At 36.4% G+C, this 22,399-nt stretch overlaps 1 protein-coding gene across 1 annotated transcript; it reads left to right on the forward strand.

Moving 5' to 3' along the window:
- The first annotated feature begins 1,274 nt into the window (after positions 1 to 1,274).
- Positions 1,275 to 17,599, forward strand: LOC115929104 (myosin-11-like). Its single transcript, XM_030997294.1, has 5 exons — positions 1,275 to 1,404; positions 13,669 to 15,201; positions 15,557 to 15,620; positions 16,108 to 16,397; positions 16,846 to 17,599. Exons 1-5 carry the CDS (start codon positions 1,275 to 1,277, stop codon positions 17,454 to 17,456), a joined length of 2,628 nt encoding a protein of 875 aa, XP_030853154.1. The 3' UTR covers positions 17,457 to 17,599.
- Positions 17,600 to 22,399: the final 4,800 nt, after the last annotated feature.

Genomic DNA, 22,399 nt, shown 5'->3' on the forward strand with positions numbered 1-22,399 from the left:
GTTAGTCTGATTCAAAAGTGAAAGTGAGGTAACTGAAGAGATGATTGGTCCTACAAAATCAAAAAATAGCAACGAAAACAAACATACTAAAGCTTTTCATTTTCATTCATCCGAGTAAATCGCAAATATAAACACAAAGGCAATTTCAGCTTTATTCTGAATTGAAGTATGAGAACTAAAGAAAAGCTTGTACATGTTTGTATTAATAAGTTCCCTTCTATAATATAAGTTGTGTTACGGAGCATAAATCATACGGTGAGTTGCCGATTGGTCTACTACCCAATTGGTCTACTACCCAATTAGTCTATTCCCAAATGGTGTACACCCAGCCCGTCTACTATCTTTACGGTCTAATAATCGTTTCGTCTACTTATCATTTGGTCTAATGACCATTCAACATCCTAAAAGCCATTTTGTCTTATCATCAATGAGTCTACTACCCATTTGGTCTATTGTTCATTTATTCTACTAACCAGCTTGTCTAATTCCCAGTATGTATAATGCCAATTTCGTCTACTATACATAAGGTCTAATAATTATTTGACGATTATTATTACATATGATTAAATGATTATTAGACGTTATGGGTTGTAGACGAAATGGGCATTAGACAAACAAGGAATGAGACCCAATGGAAAGTAGAATAAATATGCAATAGCCTTTTTGTTTTTATTGTGATATGTCACGAATATCCATCCATTTCCTAAACTGAATTTAGGGCAGAGTCATAAAGGAGACGCAGTCGCATTTATTTTTTGTATTATTGTGTCTGTACCTATTTGTTATGATTGAATATATTTTTGTTTTGTATATTTTGTAAACGCAATTCGGCCTTTAGCCCCGATGAAATGTTATTAGTAAACCATTTTAATTAAATTAATATTCATTCATGAAATCAATTATATATTTTAGCCTATCACCTTGAAAGTACTATGTGTGTGTGGTCGTCACACTGATGCTTTAACACATTCAACAATGGATGGGGGGTGGGGCTTGGGAAAGGGCAGCACAGTGATCACGAGTCAAATCGATGCACATACACGTAACTGTCATATGAACAAAACGAAAGGAGTGCATCAGTTTAAAAGACCACCAGAGCGAATCGTTAACTCATACAAAATTTTAAATTAGCAATGATTTCGGAAACACTGAGAGTACAAAGTCCGTGAAAGCCATATTTTGAACAATAAACATTTGCCGTACGAGAATATACTGATTGAATTCACTGCATTAGGTTGTACTTATTCATACTTATAGGCAGGTAGTCATTCAAAATGGCTTCTTCAAAAGCGGATTGTAAGACAAGAGTGGCTACATTACGACATGAAATCTTGTCGTACAAACCAGGCAAGGCTGTATCTTGTGATGATGAACGAGTGGTGTTTCCTGATAAGCTTGTCGTTGGTATAATGTATCCGTACACGCGTGGGGCCGACATAGTCCCTGTTCTGAGACGCGCTCTTCATGGAGACGTAAAGCTGAGCAAGCATGCTGATACACGACAAACATCTACTGACGATCAGGAGGAATATCTAACCGATTCTATATCTGTCATCATGAAAAATTGTTATGGTTTGTATATTGAAGAAAATGAAATGTTGATGTTGTGTGTGTTTGTTTTGTTGAAAAATCTTTAAATGAAACTGCACCTCGGAGATGAAAAACTGTAACTATAGTACGTTTTCTTTCTTCTCTATACTTTAATCATAAAGTCGGAGGTATGTTTTTGGTAAAATTATGAATCTTATGACCAAATTCTGTCTTGGATAGTACTAAACCAGCGCAATGTCATTAAACCAGCATTGCGTAGACATTCAAGACACTCTACATATGCCGGATTCAAAAAAAATATTTATTTCATTTCCTATTTGGTTCTTCCATCATTCGCTTTCTGAACATGCGTTTATGCTCAATTGCCTAAATTAGGGTAAATCAGACGCAACTTGTGCTTAAAATAACATTCACTTTGGCAGATTACACTAACTTATCACAACCATACGTTATGTTACAATGAATGTAATTAGTATACTCATTTTTTTTTTTTTTTTTTTTTTTTTTTTGGACAACTCAGCGCCCTCCGCCTGCCGGATGGAGGGTGTTTTATGCCGTTTTTTTTTGGTTTTTCACGCACACACATACTCATTCGCTTTGAATGTTCAATTATGTTTGCTAAATTGCAGTTGTCTTGAGCAATTTAATCGTTTGTATATTGAAGGTATAAACCAGGACATACGCCTGGGTAACACAGAAACTGTTGCCATCATCCAACATTTATCATCTGAAAGGGAGAATTATGTGAACACTTGCGTTCTCTTGTAAAGTCATTAGTTTAACAGTAACAAAATAAAACTCTTATAATTTTTATTACATGACACACATCAAACATATAGAGCGCAATATATCATTTTTTAAAGAATATAATTTTAAAAAACAAATATGAGTAAGCCGTTGATCAATTTAACATGTCAGCTATATGAACTTAGTTATATGATGTGTATGTTTCACTGTGGCTATAAGCCTGACCTGCCCGATGTAATGATGTAATTAGTTTGGAGACTACCAGGTGGGTACTATGCATGGGCTTACGCGTGTGGATGTCAATTGCGGAAACAGGTTTTCCAACATTGTCAATCGTCATATCAACATATTGGGATTATTAACAAGGAACTGCGAATAATTATATAACTGAGCCTTTTCTCTCTCAAAAGCATATGGGGATACAAATACGGGGCCCTTAAACAAGCATTTCTCAAATACATTTTCAATATCATGAAGCTTAAACAGTGTTAACATATACATGCACAAATTTCATTAAAGAGAGTGATGTCTTGGGCTTTTCAAACATCCTCATTGAGTTGATGTCGTTATGGGTGTTTCTATTACTGGCTTTGGAATGGTACTATTACTGACCACTGCAATTATTACAAAATTCTCATATAATATTATACATGTTCTTGACGTACATAGGTTCGTAGATTTATCATAATTGTGTCTCCCTCTTCTTAGTATGATTCCACGTCTTCCAAACCCATGTAAGATTCTCTTCATGAAACGCATTTTGTTCACTGTTTTTGTTATCACATAATATGATTTTGTGTGGTTTGCTTAAATGTTATTGCACAAAGAATTCATTCATTTGTGTTATTCTGGCAATTGCACAAGTTGTTCTACCTTGTTCTCTCTCTACTTCTTCATGTAGGCTAAATTTCATGTTCATAGTATTAACAATGTTCATCATGCACAACGTATAAACACGTTCTCTCTTGTTATCTTTAATTATACCAGGTTCATTCGAAAGTGTTGTACAAGACCTTGCTGGGAAAGTTGGATGTATGGTGCTGTTTTTTGAGTGAGTATTATTTTTTTCGCTCGCCATATTCACATGGGCCGTATATATTTTGACTGAAACCAAATCATATATTTCTTCATCGCAAATCTGAAGAACACTATCATTTACAAAAATAGAAGACACATGTTTTAGCACTTTAATCAAAATTCCACTAACGCGCATATTAATAATAATAAAAAAGTTATTACAAATTAATCAATTAATCAATTAGGACTGACACAGGGATTGTGATATTAATAATTAATACATACACAAAACGATATCAAATAATATTTTCAAGAACAAGTTTATTGCTAGTTATTTTTACCGGGTGGGTTGCTTCTCTGAATTGTTTTTTTTTCATAGCACCTTGCAAATAAAGGCGCGATTTACCAAACCTAATTCAGCAAAAAAGCGTGAAAAATAGCAAATGCGAGAAGTACATACGCGGAGGGCATCGTCAAGCATGTCGGCAAAGCTTCCAAATTCGGGTGTTTTTGGATTCATAAAATCAGTTCCGTAAAATCGATCGTAGAAGCCTAATTGGTACAGAAAATTAAACACCTGTATCGCAGAATATAGTGACCTGTCAGCGTCACAAAAATATATCAAAATATGCTCATCTGACTGTGATTAAATGCCTAAAATCCCTGAGCTTCCAGGGGCTCCGCCTCCTGGACCCCACGCTAATTCACGCTTAGTCTAGTTCTGGACCCTTTATATTGAATGTTTTATTCGCCGACTATACGCATTAAGCCGAGTGATGGCGCGATCCCGATAACCGGCCCAGAAAAGCAAGTCATTTTCGGGAATAATCTCGAAGGCAATTTGTTTTCGGACGAAGAAGTTATTTAAAGTTTCACAACATTTTCAAAAGGAAAGAAAAAAAAAACGAAAGGAAATGAACTCACTTTTGTTTGAATCATGTATCGATAATGCCGTATAGGTCTATATACGGAGAAGGCAGAGAATTACAAATGTAAGAAAGAGAAGAAGAAGAACTGTAGAATGAGAATATACCCCAAAATACAAAACAAACGGTGCACAAGCTGGAAAAGGACTTGTTGAAGTTTTCAAAACACGATCATTTTCAAAATCATGGTCATTTTAATCTATTGTATAATTATGCTGATTCGGGATCGTGTAGTTCTTCACCCCAACATAGCATAGTCCATACGAAGGGGTCTACATTAATTATAATCGCTTTGCTCTAATTGAAAAGTGTTTAATTAGGCTCTTGTCAAATTTTGCGCTGGAGCGTACACAAATAAGGTTAACAATTTAAAAGGAATTTCAACATTCTAGCATCTTACCTATTTTTTCGCCTATATTTATCGCGAGGGTTGGTGGTGGAGTCGCTGCCAGGCTAGCAGTAGATGCAGGTTCAAGTCCCGCTGGTTTTTTCTGACTTGTTTTTCAATTACATTCTACTGGGTGTGAGCCACAAATATGCTTAAATAATTGAAATTTTTACCTGGAAGCATTACATTTATAAAGGTTATTGTCCTATGGCGGACTTATGAATATTAATGAGTCAGAATAAATCAGGAGAGCTTTGGTATTTGTTTCTAGTTCGTCGTGACTGTGCCATAGACAAGTGATGGCCTGGTGGTAGAGTCGCTGCCCGGCAAGCCGTTAGATGCAGGTTCAAGTCCCGCTGGTTCCAAGATTTTTTTCTGACTTGTTTTTTTTTTCAATTACAGATCGATCAATCGATCTTATCTACTGGGTGTAAGTCACAAATATGTTTAAATAATTTAAGTTTCTACCAGGAAGCATTACATTTATAAAAGTTATTGTCATATGGCGGACTAATGAATATTAATAAATCAGAATGAATTAGGAGAGCTTGGGTATTTGTTTCTAGTTCGTCATGACCGTACAATGGACCAGTGATGGCCTGGTGGTAGAGTCGCTGCCCGGCAAGCAGTTAGATGCAGGTTCAAGTCCCGCTGGTTCCAAGATATTTTTTTGTACTTTTTTTTCCAATTACAGATCGATCAAACAATCTTATTAAATGGGTGTAAGCAACAAATTTGTTTAAATAATGATTTTTATTATTCCTAATGATCTCCGATAAATTGAACATCTCTTATGATTTATTTTCTTGTTCTTGTTCTTCATACCACTACGTAACTCAGACGACTCATAATGAACATGCTAATATGATATTATTCCCATCAGGGGCGTACGCATGATTTTTTCAAGGGGGGGGGGGGTTAACATTTTTAAATTGGGCCGAAAAATTCGCGACAATTCAGCCAGCCGCTGAATAAGCGGGGGGGGGGGGGGAAGAGGACACTTTTCTTTCTTTTTTTGGATCCCCCCAAAAATCGCAACGACTCCGCCAGCCGCTGAATAAGCGGGGGGGGGGGGGGGGGGGTAAGAGGACACTTCTTCTTTTTTTTTAGTCTCCTATATATTTTTGGAATCCTTATGACCAGACGAGTAATTTGATATGCAATTTTATAAGGTTCACTGTGTTGGCGAATTTGACCACAAGTCAAAAGTGTGTTGACCTTTCAACATTTTTGACCATAGCGCCCTCATTTAAAATCGGAGGTATAGCAAACTATACATTTTTGGAATCCTCATGACCAGACGAGTAATTTGATATGCATATTGACACGATTAAAACTATTTAAATTTCTATCCCTGTGTGACCTTTGTTGACCCCTCACGAAAATGCCTGATATTTTCAAGGGGGCAGCCCAAGTCCAAATTGTTCGGTATTCATCAGGGAACACAAAAACACTTTCAAACCTTTGTTCCCAGAGATTGGTCACGGGACCTACAGGCTGGTCTCCTACTAAGGATGGAGTACTAAATTTGAAAATGCGTTTGATGCACTATTTCCAATACAATCCCCATATAAAGTTTTTGATATACACTGAAATTTTGCCGGTAATTTAATATTTTGTAATAAATGTAAAACTGGAGCCTTGCTCTCGAAAGTTCCCGCGGTGGAAGCGCGGTTCGGAGCATGGAACTTCAAAGCCAAGTGGAATGCTACACATCCCATTGTTACGATTTAGAACTCACGAATGGGTTTGAATAAATTACAAGAGTTTCGCCTCCTTTCTTTCACCTCCCTGGTTGAAGAACGAATGGGATGAGATACTGAAAAGAGGATGCGCAAAAAAACTGAAATATGAATATTGATATATCGAACATGAAATAATAACGAGGACATTAAGAGAGAGAGAGAGAGAGAGAGAGAGAGAGAGGAAGAGAGGCATAGCGGGAGAGAGGGAGAGGGAGAGAGATGGGGGTAAGGAGAAGGAAGTTCTTAAATGCCCGTTACGAACGATTACAGTTCCTACGCACTTTGTATATAATATGTTCAGGCACTTCGAAACGTTTTAGCATTGTTTTTTGAGGTGGGATGTTGAGAAGGAGGGGATAACATTGTAAGGGGCCCCACCTCCGATTCGATTTTTTGACATGTTTATATACTCCGAAAAGAACCTAAGCTTACTACCTGCATATACCCCAAAACCCGCCGAAACAAGTCGTCCTATTTGTATATCTTTATCCATTGATGTGTTCATCACTCATTAGGCATGCTGAGGTAGAAGGGTAGGGTAAGGGGAATGTAGAAAAGGAGCACTGCCAAGAATAGCATCCACAGGCCTAATGGGACTCAATGGCCCGAATTCACAAAGGAGGTTTGTCGACAAACCAAGGTTTTCGTGCATCATTATGACGCATTTTGACGCGTTTTTACAAATCAGGTTTAATCAAGCACTCAGGATAATATTTCAAACACAATTCAGATCTCATACAGATATTTTATTTTTCGAAAATAATATTCTCAAAGTGAAAGATATCTATGTGTTCCAACTCGGCCAATTTATGTTCAAACTAAGTAAAGACGACCTCCCCGCAATTTTTTCCGATATGTTCTGCAAAAATGCCTCTGTACACAATTACCCGACTAGACAACGGAACTGTTATCACTTACCCTTAACACGAACATTATTTGCACAGAATTCATTTGTCTTCGCTGGATGTGCCTATTGGAATTCTCTTCCCAACGATATAAAAGAAGCCCCTAGTCTTAGCAATTTTAAACGTAAACTTAGGAAAACATTAATCAGCCAATACTCCCCACCAACAAGCCAAGCTCAAAAATCTAAACCTACGGAAAGATAAAACAAATCTTTCCTTTTGTTATTCCTCCTTTCCTCCTTTTTTGTTTCTTTTTTAAGAATAATCTAAACAAGCCTAACGACCTGGTGGTGTACCTGCCTCCTGTCCCCATCTCCTTCTTCCTGCCTTTCTCTCGCTCTCTATTTCTCTCTTGCTCTCTCCCCTTTCTCTCTCTCTCTCTCTCTGTTACTATATTTATCTTACTTTTATTTTTACTTTTACTTTTTCTTTTTTTTTGTATTCCCTTTTAGTGTGTTTTACTGGTATTAGCTTTCGACCATAATTATTTAAGCGTATCCATGTAACTAAGTCAGGGGCTTGCCTCATACAAGCTCTGCTTTTTTAGCAAGCCCCTCCGTTTTGAATTACTTCATCAAGGTCATTTTTTTTCTATTGTTCAGTACTGTTTTTTCCCAATATTTCTTATCAACTAAATTTTGTTCTACATAATACTGAATTTACTTTGTTTATATTATATTTGACTGTATTATATTATGTCTGTTTATATTTTGTTTGTTTTGAAACGGAAATAAAATCTGGTTATGAATCACACTTTGCTTGAGCAATTTTTAAACGCACTAGCAAAGCAGAGAATATTCAGAATCTCCATTTAATACATAAGACAGAGCATTCCTAATAAAACACTTTCATTATAGTACTTAGGATCTTATCATTTTAAAGAACGTTTATTACTAGGCGCGTAAGCGTAACGACCGATCGAGAATAAAACTCCCTCACACGCTTCTACGGCATTGTAATTAATTCAATCAAGACTACATCTACACACACGGACAAATCACAACCTACTTCAAAATTATGATAATGAGATTGAGCATATGCCATCCTCAGCAGATAGAGCTTTCAGCTTAATATAGCACTTTGTGTGTTGTGAGAGGGTGGCGAAATTGATTGTGCCCTACCCCTTCATTACAGTTAAACACGGATAAGAAATACTCCATGTATTAATACAAGATTTACATAGGTGCAAGGAGCCAGAAATAGATTTAGAATAGAGCGCTTAAAACTTATCGATATACTGCAATTTTTAAAGATGAATTACATGTATAATAATACGCGTAAACCTTTCCCCCTTCATACGGTAAGCCCCATGGGTGTCGATACTTACGTAATACCTATTCATCAGGGGGGATGAATGAATAGATCATCCCCCCCTGATGAATAGGTATCAGTTACGGATCGACACCCATGGTAAGCCCCTATCTGCACACTTCCAAGGCCTTGGCATAAGGTGTGTAGTATTTGGAAATATTTCTATCTATAAGTATGCTCGAGAACGTCGCGCCCAAGTTAGAAACGGAAATCGGATTTTGAATCATCAAAGTGTGTATTTTCAACTTTTTTTTCGAGGGGGGGGGGGGCAAATAGTAAGTGTAATTGTCCTGTCTTGAAGTTTGTGAAATTGTATTTATTTCACATTTTACATAAAACAACAGTTTATATATAATGGTGTACAAGCGTATATTATATAAGAGTAGATTTCACACAAGAAAAAAAAGGGTACGAGAAAAACAAGTTCCTACCTCCTTTTGTAAAGATTAGCACTTGCCCCGAATTTTGACTTTGGGGCCTGTTGAGAAAGGGTTTATAATGTACACGCAGTACTGCATCACTTGGTTTGCGAGGGAGTGTAGTGACCGAATATTTAGAATGTTAATATTTTACATTTTAGAGCAAAAAAAGGCATTAGTGTTATATACATCAACGTCATTTCACGTCATTTAACAACATTTCTTTCTATCTTGAGAAGGTGCTCACGGAGGGGGTCGAAACGATTATTAGTACTTGAAACAAATAAACAAACAAACAAAAAGTCAGATAAGTGCATGTTGAAGCGTTGTATTTTTACAGTAATAAAATATATTCGTTATACTGCAAGAGGGGCAGAAACGATTTAGCCGTCCCCTTAATCATGTGACTGAAGGGCAACATAATGGTCCTCGCATTTAACGCCTCTGAAAGACAGGGTATATGCAACATACGCCTATCATTTCTGTTGTTGTTGTTGTTGTTGTTGTGCGTGTGTAAAAGGATCGTAGCATCCATTTTAGTACAATACGGAAAGAAGGGTGAAACTGCATTTCAGACCTGTTATAACTGAAAGCTTTACTAAACATTATTTATTGTAATTTTATAGGCGCAAGAAGTATTTCCCCATCCATTGATAAATGGAAGCACCTGCCCACTCATCCAATGCCTATTCTACACAGAATATTTACGGTGCTGAGAAACATTGCATCTTCAAACATTCGATGGAGCGTACCCACGGAGCGAGAACAATTTCATTGTGATATGCTTAAGGTTTGCGTATAGGGTTAACGTGTTAGAACACAATGAACAATTATTACAAGTGCAGGGTAAAACAAATACATACACGTTATCTTCTTTGAGGTGGTCTACGGTAGGGGTGGGTTGCAGAATCATGTTAATATCATTAACCTTTCAATCATTACCACGTGAATAATAACGATTCTGAATCGGTGTATTTTCTTATTTTTATTTTCAGCCCGCTTGATATTGATTCTTACCAACATTGGATCGACATAGTAAAGGGTATTACAGGTGAGTTTGCCACTAATTCTTAATGGTAGGTAGGATCATAAAGTGAAGACATATGAAATTTTATCTTTAAACAATTTTTAATTAATAAAAATTTCACTGTTGATACACACAGTATACACCACAAGTCGTTGATATACACCACCGTATTAGTTAAAAGAATGATTAATTAAATAAATAATGTTACTAGCCAGAATTCTATAACGCATGAATCATTATGTAGGTTGTTTAACTTTGTTTACGTATATGGTGTTTTGTGTTATATGCACTGTTATTAAATGTGTAAGTATCTAACAATAATGACACCTGCTACACAATAATGTTTCATCAGTAATGAATGGAACATGAAAGAAAACAACTATTACTCAATTTATATCAGAATGAAATTTCTACAAGCAATTTCTTTTTGTTCATCATTATTCACATATTTAAAAAACAGGGTAGCTCATTCACAATCGTGTTCAACCATAAAGCCCTGTACATAAACAGAGAGAAAGAAAGAAATTAAGGATATACATAAAAAAAAACATGGCCTATCCACATATACACAATGAAGTTAAATTTAAGAAAGTTGGGACATATATACAATAAATCAAGTATCTAATATCAGGTATCAAGTTTATTTGTCTTCCAGAAAACACATATGACAAAGTATAATCATATTACAGTACAATGTAGAATAAAGAAAGACGAGGAGACCTTGGTTGAAGCACAGCTTCTTAAGTTAAGGCCCCCTCATATTATGGTGTGACAAAGATAACTGATTCATGAATACAACAACAAATATGGAATATATACTATTCACAAAATACTCTCAGAAAACAACTACCCAACGATGCATCGACCACAGCATGGATGACCACAACAAGTATACCTGAATATGCGCACATCCCCATCACACCGGGAGAGCTAACAAACTCACCGGCCCGAATTCACAAAGGAGGTTTGTCGACAAACCTAGGTTTATATACGTCATATAACGCGTTTGGACGCGTTTTTTACAAGCCAAGGGGGTAACCTAAGTTAACTCTAAGTTGGACTTAAATATTATGGAAAGCCATTTGTAGCCTCAAAATGAATTATATTCAAAAGCAAAAATTCAAGTCATTTAGACTTTTTATAAATTCCACATCAAGAACATGAAATCTCCTTGATAATAGAAAATATGAACGATTTTAATTAACATTTCATGCCTTTTAAAATAACCTTTACAAAATATTTTCATAGATGCTAACGGCTTTCCATAATGTCCAACTTAGAGATAAGTTCAACTTAGGATCTTTGTGAAACACCCCCTTGGTTTCCAAAAACGCGTCGAAATGCGTCATATGACGCACGAAAACCTAGATTTGTCGACAAACCTCCATTGTGAAATCGGGCCACCGTGTGTGTTAAAATATATGCCATATGAGCACAAACAACCCACCCATGGGAGGGCGACCTAATATGGACAAACCCAAGACACCAAATCGAGACATCAATGAGTTAATCTGAGTGCAGAGATTAAATAGGAATATATGGTATATGTACAGATGGGAAAGAAGAAGAAAAATAAGAGGGATCAAAGGGATTATGTCAAAGTCAAGAAATAACGAAAAATAGATCGAGAGTAGAGTTAAATAATTATGCTACAGTACATGATTTGACCTTGAAATCAAGTATTTATCTAAGTTTTCTATATTATCGATATTAATTACACACTCTTAATTCTGATCACGTTGATATCGTGGACTCTTACAAGCCCCTTTTTCGTTCATTTTGTAAATTATATACTTTTTCCTTTCTTCGTAAATTGCATGTTAATACTTGGCTCTGCTTGTGTAGGCCTGTGGCCGATGTAATAACACTATTTCCCTATTAATTTGATTATCATACCATCCATTGAAATGCTTGAACAAGATTCTTTTTTTCTATTAGATTTAATATGCATGCACATATCATATCATGTCCTCAGTTGGTAACCAACCGTATAATCACGGTGATTTTACCAGATTTTGGGTTTTGAGGCCGTCGTGTTGAATCAAGTGAAACATGGATGGTGTGTATTATGTACCATTCCCCCCAAAACATCTACCCTGCTCCCGTGTTGAAATGGTTTCTCTAATCATCTGATCATGAATCTACGTGTGAGACATAAGGCCATGATCTGACAATCAACAGTGAACAATTTAAACATAACAAATATGAAACGATTATGACATTATATTTGGATGAAACATTTATTATGCATAATATAAGAAATGTTCCCTCCATTTATCTGCTTGTATACTTATAACATTTGGGGCTTAATGTCCATTTTCCTTGTACTGGATACAGCTTTCTAATTTTGAGCCGAGGCATGGGGGTGATTAAAGTTAGATACAATTATGGCAATGCTTACACTAAATACCGGCATTAGGCCCTATATTAGTCGAACCCCACATGGTCTTGATTTCATTCTTTTATTTATTAAGTAATTTTCACTAACTACCCGATCTTTAGATTTCCCAATCATATTTCAACCTTTTGTTTCAGTCGAAGTTGTAGTAGTTAAACAATATCATAACAATATCATCAGTTTATTCTATGATGATTGTCCCGACTACATTTTCTACCATAAATATTACATTCCATTTGCATTATCATAGTTTTAAATGTATTACTATCTCATTAGTCACTTCATTTAATCTTTATACCGGCTCATCTTCAGTCTCCTTCCTCTATCACCCCCCTCCCTACTTTGCTCACTCGATTTTGTCCATTCTACGTGTGAGACATAAGACCATGATCCGACAAAACAGTCAACAATTTGAACATCAAAAATATGAATCAATTATGAAATTATATTTGGATGAAACATAAATTAAGCATAACTTAGAAATATATCCTCCACTTACCTGCTTTTATACTTTAACATGTAATTTGGTGCTTAATAGCCATCTCCTTGTAGCTTTCTAATTTTGAGCCGATCGAGGCATTGGAGTGATTAAAGTTGAATATAATTATGGCAATGCTTGCACCAAATACCGGTATTATATCAATCGAACCCAACGTGGTATTGATTTCATTCATTTTTGTATTAATCAATTTACTCTAACTACTGATCTTAAGAATTCCAAAATCATGTTTCATCTTGTTTCCGTTGAAGTTGTTGTGGTTAAACAATATCATAAACAATAAAATCAGTCTATTCTATCATTATTTTCCCGACTAAATTTCCTCCCATGAACATTAAATTTCATTTGCATTATCATAGTTGTGAATGTATTACTCTCTCATTTCTCACTTCATTTACTCTTTATACCGGCTCATCTTCAGTCTCCGTCCTTTATCATCATTCTCTCTCTCTCTCTCTCTCCGCTCCCTACTTTTCTCAATCGATTTTTGCCCATTCATTCTTTTTACAACTTAAATATGGCAGGAAATGCTATGCTACTGAGATTACTGATAAAAATACACATAGATGAAGAAGCATTTCAGATTTTCTCATTACTTTGTGTCAACCACCCCCCCCCCCCCCCGGTAAAAAAAAAGACATTATGGACGTATGTGTGGTATGTAGATGTCATAAACATATCGTGACTTTAGACGAAATTTCGAGTAAACTCATTGAATATGTTTTGATTGAATAGGCCGCGTCCCTCATTGTGCTATATTTCGTTACGGAGACTTCCCTAAAGGTAGAAATGAATTGAAGCAGCTCGGGATCACTGATATGTACGAAGTAACTGACAGTGGTGGCACTCAATCATATAAGGATAAGTTGCAGTTGCTTGACCTTCTACGTGGATGCCTTTATGAAGGCGACAGAACGTTAGCAGCTAATGATCTGGAGAAGATGTGCAAGAATCCAAGATGTACGTTGTCCTATGAGAAAACCAAGAAAGAGGTGAAAGAGGCGAAAGAAGCAAATCAGAAGATGTTCACAGAGGTCCAAGAGCAAAATCAGGAATTAAAGAAAGGGAGAGAGGAAGACAGAGAAAGATCTGAGAAAGAGAAGCGCTCATTGGCAGCAGAAATGACGAAGAAACTCGAGTGTAAACAACAGCATGTAGACACTTTGACGGAAACCGTACGGGAGAAAGAACGAAATGAGACGACTCTAAGACAGCAAGTTGAGGAGTTAAAGAAAGGAAGAGAGGAAGACAGAGCAAGATCTAAAAAAGAGCAGCGCTTATTGGCAGCAGATATGACGAAGAAACTTGAGTCTAAGCAACAGCATGTAGACACTTTGACGGAAACCGTACGGGAGAAAGAACGAAATGAGACGACTCTAACACAACAAGTTGAGGAGCTAAAGAAAGGAAGAGAGGAAGACGGAGCAAGGTCTGAGAAAGAGAGACGCTCATTGGAAGGTGATATGACGAAGAAACTCGAGTCTAAGCAACATCATGTAGACACTTTGACAGAAACCGTAGGGGAGAAAGAGCGAAATGAGACGACTCTAACACAAGTCGAAGGAAGAGAGGAAGACAGAGCAAGATCTGAGAAAGAGAAGCGCTCATTGGCAGCAGATATGACGAAGAAACTTGAGTCTCAGCTACAACATGTAGACACTTTGACAGAAATCGTAGGGGAGAAAGAGCGTAATGAGACGACTCTAACACAACAAGTTGAGGAGCTAAAGAGAGGAAGAGAGGAAGACAGAGTAAAAGCTGAAAAAGTCAGAGGAAGATCTGAGGAAGCAAAGCGCTCATTGGCAGAAGAAATGAGGAAGAAACTCGATTCTAAGCAACAGCATGTAAACACTTTAACAGAAACCGTAGGGAACAAAGAGCGAAATGAGACGACGCTGACACAACAAGTTAAAGAGTTAGAGAAAGGAAGAAAGCAAGACAGAGCAAGATCTGAGAAAGAGAAGCGCTCATTGGCAGCAGATATGACGAAGAAACTCGACTCTCAGCAACAACGCGTAGACACTTTGATAGAAACCGTAAGGGAGAAAGAACGAAATGAGACGACTCTAAGACAGCAAGTTGAAGAGCTAAAGAAGGAGCATGACTATAAGGAACAGCTTTTGGAGCAACTTGAGCGTGAGACCTGGAAGCTGAGAACCAAAATTCAACTAGAAAGTGAGATACGATCTGCAGAGCAGAAGAAGAAAGCAGAGACACATCAATGGAGTTTCATTCCTTGGGTGACCTCTGGGAAACAAGCTCAGGGTGGTAAGACTTAACTTTCCAATCTCATTTTCCCTTTCCAACTCCTATTTTGATATCTACAATATGCTACATAACTCCTATTCCATCTTTGGTTACTTGTTAAAATATTGATAATGTGAAGCTTATCAAGTCTAATATGGTCCTCAATCTAAATTGATATATGTCTTGTTTGTTTTAGTTGTCATTATGCCAAAAGTAACACCATTCGATTATATTATCCAAGGACGCTAGAGCTTACATGCTTGTGCATTATTTACAAGTTAAAATAACACATAGAGATACATTGAACGATAAAGATCAGTAAAATTATTTCTCTTTTTTTTTCTTCATTCAAACTTACTTCATTCCGTCATGACAGGCACATCATCATTTGAGGATAATTCAAGCGGAGGACTGGGAAGAAGTGAAACATTACAAGCAGGGTGAGATGAAATATATTTACTCTTTAAATGACAATGAACGCAATTTTGATCTTGCAGTGACAAAACTACTATGGAATGTACTTTTGTGTGTAAAATGAGTGATGCTAGACTGTCAATAACAGTTCTAAAAGTACGGCAGCACTTATGTTCTATGAATCCAAAATCATGTTTGGAATTTCATGACCACCTGTGATTGTGTAGAAGCAGAAGTCAATCAAAGATTAAAAATCATTAACAAAAAACAATGAAAATCTAAGCTGCATTCCAGTCTATGGTGATTAGAGTTTAAAAAAAATAATCCTTTCATGAATTTATATCAATAATTTGAGCATGTTGAGTATGGTCTCATCACTGGAAGAACGTATTTTTCCCTTCCTATCTTCACCTAAGTAAAGATTTTACTTTACTTTTTCAGTGTATACGTCATACCAACGTTCTCTGACCACCCCAAGTTTGTCTTTTTTTTGTTTACCGTGTACCATTCTAGAGAGGAGCCCCCAGATGATGAGTTTGCAGGCATATTACAGCAGATAGCTGACGATCTTTACGATGAAGCCAAGATCGACAGCCTTGCTGGTCAGCTGGGAATCCTACATGGTGATATACAGAGAGCGCTCATGACCAATGTGAAGTTCAACCGAGTTACCAGTGATGGAACTCGTCACATGCTGAAACAATGGAGAGAAGGTGTGTCCAGGGAAGATGAACGGATTGTGCTAACGAAGGCGCTAAAAGCCGCCAAGTTGGTCAACCTTGCAGACCTGTATCTCAGCACAGGTAACGTATATTTTCATTAAGAACAATTGTAGTGTTGTAATAAGCACCCCATTCAACACTTCAGCATCATGCTATTATATTTGGTGTACAATACGGCCCATGTGCTTAAAAAAAGATTGGTAGTATTTTCTGAAGCAAGTTCATTTCCCAAATGTATACTGCTGATATAGAGACTAAGGTGACATAATGCAGAGAAAATAAAGAAAGAGGGAGCTTAATAGGTACTTCTTGCAGTTAGCAATTTCCTCATTATAGCTGTGCACACGAAACCCCAATACGATGCTGATTATATAGTAACGTCAAGTTCTCGCCTACTCCCTGGTTAACATAAACATAAAATAAATTTCGAATTCACTGCGATAAATTCGACACAATCATGATAATTCCGATTCGATATGCTTTGAGAGAAGAAAAAAAAAACCTTTTTTTTTTTCTTGTTGCCGGTCAGGTGTAGCAGAGGAACAGATCGATGATGAATATGCCAACGAAGACGTCAATGATCATCAGCTCTCTTATAGAGATGAGACCTCTCTAGAAGAGGACCGGACCAAAGGACACACTGACATCCAGGTACTTCAGGAAGCTACAGCGAGCAGTAACCATACTTCTCGAGATGGGCATTCCGGAGACACGGCTACCAAAACCCAGGAAGAATTGACAGATGGAAGTAAGAGTAAACATCTTGACCAATCACCGGAGCGCAGTACAGAGGACTTGGATGAATCTGAAGTGACTTCTGAAGAAGTGTCCTCTGAAGAAGTTCATCCTGGTGATGATATGAACAATGCAAGTAGCATTCAACCTTCTGAACAATCGCCACGCCATGAAATGCAAGTCCTACCTGAAGAAATGTCTGAGATAGCCCCTCTGGTATCTTCTGGTGAGAAACCCAAAGATGAATCCACCACCTTGGATTACAGCCATGTAGGTGGAATCATAAGTAACGAAGAAGATCTGATTTCTCAACTCGTTCTTATTGATACATTCCCGGAGAAAATATTGCTTCTGTTCCTCGTAAAGATAATAATGGATGTTTCCCAGAAAGCACTCAGTTTTTAAGAATCCCCAGAGAATCTTCATCAAGTCAAGTTACTTGCTTCCTCTATATAGAAAACAATGCATAATACTTTTATTATTTTAGCTTGTGACGTTTCAGGAGCCCGTTTCATAAAACTTTTTATCTATAAAAAATGCTTAATTTTATGATAAATTTGCTCTCAGCCAATCAAATGCCTTGATTTCAGTAGCTTATAAAAGTAGCGTGTAACTTGTTATTGATATCAAGTTTGCTCTCAGCCAATCAGATGCCTTGATTTCAGTAGCTTATAACAGTAGCTTGTAACTTGTTATTAATATCAAGTTTGCTCTCAGCCAATCAGATGCCTTGATTTCAGTAGCTTATAACAGTAGCTTGTAACTTGTTATTAATATCAAGTTTGCTCTCAGCCAATCAGATGCCTTGATTTCAGTAGCTTATAACAGTAGCTTGTAACTTGTTATTAATATCAAGTTTGCTCTCAGCCAATCAGATGCCTTGATTTCAGTAGCTTATAACAGTAGCTTGTAACTTGTTATTGATATCAAGTTTGCTCTCAGCCAATCAGATGCCTTGATTTCAGTAGCTTATAACAGTAGCTTGTAACTTGTTATTGATATCAAGTTTGCTCTCAGCCAATCAGATGCCATGATTTCAGTAGCTTATAACAGTAGCTTGTAACTTGTTATTGATATCAAGTTTTATGAAACAGGGTCCAGGTCCACTTCGATACCCTTCATCAGGGTGACTGGTCTTTAGCGCCAAATGATTGTTGACCCATGAACACGGTGACGTGGTCGAGGAACGTCGGCATGGTCGGCCCGATGAAGCGTCTGCGGACGTAAGACGTCGCAAGCAAAAAAAAAAGTAAATCAGTTGACTTTTTAAAAATACATTATCTACTGCCTGCATATTTGAAAAGAGTCATAAACATAACCTTCATAATCATTAACCGAACCATATTGTATCCAAACACAGCATGTATAATTTCAGCATTGTTAATTTTTGTAAATATTACACGAATTGCATGCAGAGCGGGATGTTTTTTATGTAGTTTTGATTTTTTTTTGGCAAGATATCTGGATATAGAAAATTCAATCGATTCTAGTAGTTCAAAAGTCACCTATTATAACCGGAGCAATTTTAATGTATTGTTATACTTTAATCTGTCAAAAAGATATTAGGTTTGATCAATCCTATAACATTATTTTTTAACAATTTACTATACTTAAAAAAAAATAATCTTAATTTGAAGCAGTAGAATCGAATTATGTCAATTAGAAAGATACAACACTCGTTGTTATTTTTGTATCAACCGCCATTTTAGAATAGTAGTTAAAACAAGTGTCACTTTTTATTTTAAGACCGTTTCTTGACAAGATCTCAAAAATATCTTTAACTGTTTATAATGTTTTGAATTACACAGATTATAAAAAAAAGACTTAGATGTAGGCCAATACGGTAGAACATATATTATTTGCTACGTGTTTTCCTATGATGCATTCGGTGTTCAAGATAATAATGTTCTTTGTAATGTTTGTGATTATAATTCTGATTTTATCCATATCATCTTTTCATATGTCATATATGTTATCTTATGTCATTTTTCTTAGTACCGTTATTGATATTCCGACCTTATACATATTTCAACTGAAACGGAAAATTACACAGATTACATAGGAGACTTAGATGTAGACATGGTAGATATAGGCCAATACGGTAGAACATAATTATAACCAGTTGGCTTATTAGCAGAAACTCATTGGGCTGTACATAGATGTGGTCACACACTGGGAATGCAATTATTAACTATGAAAGGAACTTCCTTAATTACTTGATATGTTAATAACATAAACGGAATAGATGAACATTTATTACTTAAGCATTCTTCTCATTACTTTCTTAGCATTTAACGTAAAACAACAATAATCGCATGTACAGTATGAAGACGTATATGCGTGCAAAATGCTATCTTGGCTTGGCTGGCATACCAAATCAAGCAACTCTTGATTTCTGTGTATCCTCGAATTGCAAATGTATGTTTTGCGCTTATGTATTTTGAATTAATTGTAGGTTGATTAGTATATATTAATTATAGTTATTGAATGTATTATTACCTAAGTACAACTTTGTAAAGCGCTTAGAAACATTTTAATAAGCGCTATAGAAATATAATGTATTATTATTATTATTATAGCACTTGGCAAATGTTAGTTGAACCTAGAAATTATATTGTATATTATAAATCATATGCAACTGTCATTACAATGGGGGGGAAATTTATGTAGATGATATTCTAAAAATGATGTAAGAAATAAAGTGACATGACTTTCGATTTCATTTTGAATATGTAAGCTTCTAATAACATGTCATTGTCTTCATCCAATATATCACTAATGTTTATTTCTCTACCAGATTGTTCATCAGCTTAATATGAGTTTACTTGGAAGATAATCATAGAGTTTGCTTTAAAACATGCTTAATAAACCATTGGTATATTCGTCTGGCATTGATATCTCTCTCGTGCGGGGAGGGTATAATTTAACCCAATGTCATCAACGGGTACAGGCATGTATTCAGCACCAGAGGGACGAGACATAGATTTTACACTCGCCTTGAACATTGGTTAGTGGCAAATTATGCAGGTTTAAAGGGGGGGGGGGGAGGTTAACATAAAGTACAATATATGTAACAGAGAGGAACATTTGCCAGAGATTTGTGTTTGTGTATTGGAAAAGCATTTAAAAAGAGGGGGGGGGATGGAGAGAGAAATGGAAAGAAAGAGAGAGAGAAAGAGAGAGAGAGTAATGAAGAGAGAACTAAAGAGGAAGAGAGAGAGAGATAGTACGGAAGAGAGAACTAAAGAGGGGTGAGAGAGAGAGAGAGAGAGAGTACGGAAGAGAGAACTAAAGAAGGAGAGGGAGAGTACGGAAGAGAAAACTAAAGAGGGGGTGTGAGAGAGAGAGAGTACGGAAGAGATAAGTAAAGAGGGGGACAGAGAGAGAAGGGGGAGGGGAGGGAGCATGCACACGTTACAACCTGCATTGTTTAGATTAAGACATTACGAAGAGTTAAATGGTAAATGCTCTCAGAAGAGCAAAAGCATAACGATCAACTTCAAAACTCTAATGTAAATTTGACAGAATTATAAATTACATGTTCACTTCTATTGTTTTATTTACTTAAAACATGAACAAATTCTGTCCTAAATTATTCTTTAATATAGGAAATGCTCCATCTATCGATGTTTACTCTCTTCAGAGTTTAAAAGTTTGACTTGCATTCCAACAAAACGAGATGTAAAACTTTGCAAATGCTTTACACAGTTTGTAGTGTTTTAGTAGACAAAACATTGATTTTGCTTGTTTTCTTTTTTTTGCGTCTCGGCCTAATTATTCAAGATAACAGCATATGTCTATGTTAATGTTTTTGGTTGTACTTTTTGGCGTTCAGTAAAATTTTACTATTTACGCCTGCATGGTCTGGTTCTTCAATACATGTAGTTGAATCAATCAAGGTAGTCGAGTCGAAAGAGTACCTAGCTCGGAAACTCTGTGCGTCTGTTCCTCGTTGGTAGACTTCTGGTCGTCCGGCCAACAACACTTGCTGCAAGCCGCCGAAGATGGCGTTATAAATGAACTCTTACGCTCAGCTTAATCTTGCCGGTTCCGGTTCTTATAATTTAACTCTATAATATCAGCCAGTTGACGGTTGCAGTCTGAGCATGAGCAGATAAAGGTCATTGCAGAACAAATGGGGCCTGTCACCACGAAATGAGTCCAGTTGGTCAAAAATGTTATTCCTGATTTTAAGTATTATATGAATCTACATTAAGTAAGCTTTAAATTAAGGGGTCACACATTAAAATTGATAAATTATATCCAGAAATATGAACAAAAACCTAATTGGACTTTATAACAATGGGATTACCCAGTTTTGAGATAATTAGGTGTAAAGTTAATGATGCGTAACATATTATAATCTGGTCAACAACAACATAGCAACAACACACTTCCCATCATTCGATTTCAATGAAACTTTCAACAAACAAAGAAATAATAAGTCGATTTTTGGAAAAATCTTAAATGTGGTAGGTGGGTCAATTTTCAGTACATACACACTATACATCGCTATTACTACGATTGAGCCTAATGCGACACTGGACTCATTTCGTGGTGACTGGCCCCAAATTGTGAAATACACGGAGACCAAATACTTGATACGTGCTCATGACAGTCATGTAATCATTATTCATTCATGCACAAGCAGTGGCACTTCATTATACACAGGTGGAAGTATTATTTGAAAAGGGGGAACAAAGGCTATCTATGTACCACCTCCATCGCTGTAGGAGTGATTATTTAAAAATGTACAAAGCGGGACCTTTTCATGTGTTGTAAACGAGTGGATATTCGGGGTCATTGCAGCCATGTGCTAACCGTGAACTGGACTATTCCGGTCACTTGCTGCAAGCCGCCGAAGATGGCGTTATCAACGAACTCGTACACCCAGCCCACCCTGAAATTAAGTTAGTTTTAATAGGAGTAGAAAAATGAGAGAAACAAGTCAGTGAAAGTTTGAGCAAATTCCGATTAAAAATAAGGAAGTTAGGATTTTTTAAGTTGTGATCAATCAAACACAAATTGGCAACTCTATGACGTAAAATGCGAGCTCAACTTCCATTTGCTCAGTACTAAAAAAATCTAAAATTTTCATTTTCCCTCAAGAAAAATTTCAACCATACATGCACCCTAAATATAATAATTGCAAATATGTTTCTATACTCCCCCTGCAAGGAACAAATATATATTCCGTCATCAATAACGAAGAAAACATGATTTTATGGAATATTATGCACAAAGCAAACGAAGGAGAGCTCGTATAATACGTCACAGAGTTGCCAATTTGTATTTGATTGATCACAACTTCAATAATTCATAACTTTCTTATTTTCATTCAGAATTTG

Source organism: Strongylocentrotus purpuratus, unplaced genomic scaffold, assembly GCF_000002235.5.
Source record: "Strongylocentrotus purpuratus isolate Spur 01 unplaced genomic scaffold, Spur_5.0 spur5_scaffold_4, whole genome shotgun sequence".
NCBI classification, from domain to species: Eukaryota; Metazoa; Echinodermata; class Echinoidea; order Camarodonta; family Strongylocentrotidae; genus Strongylocentrotus; species Strongylocentrotus purpuratus.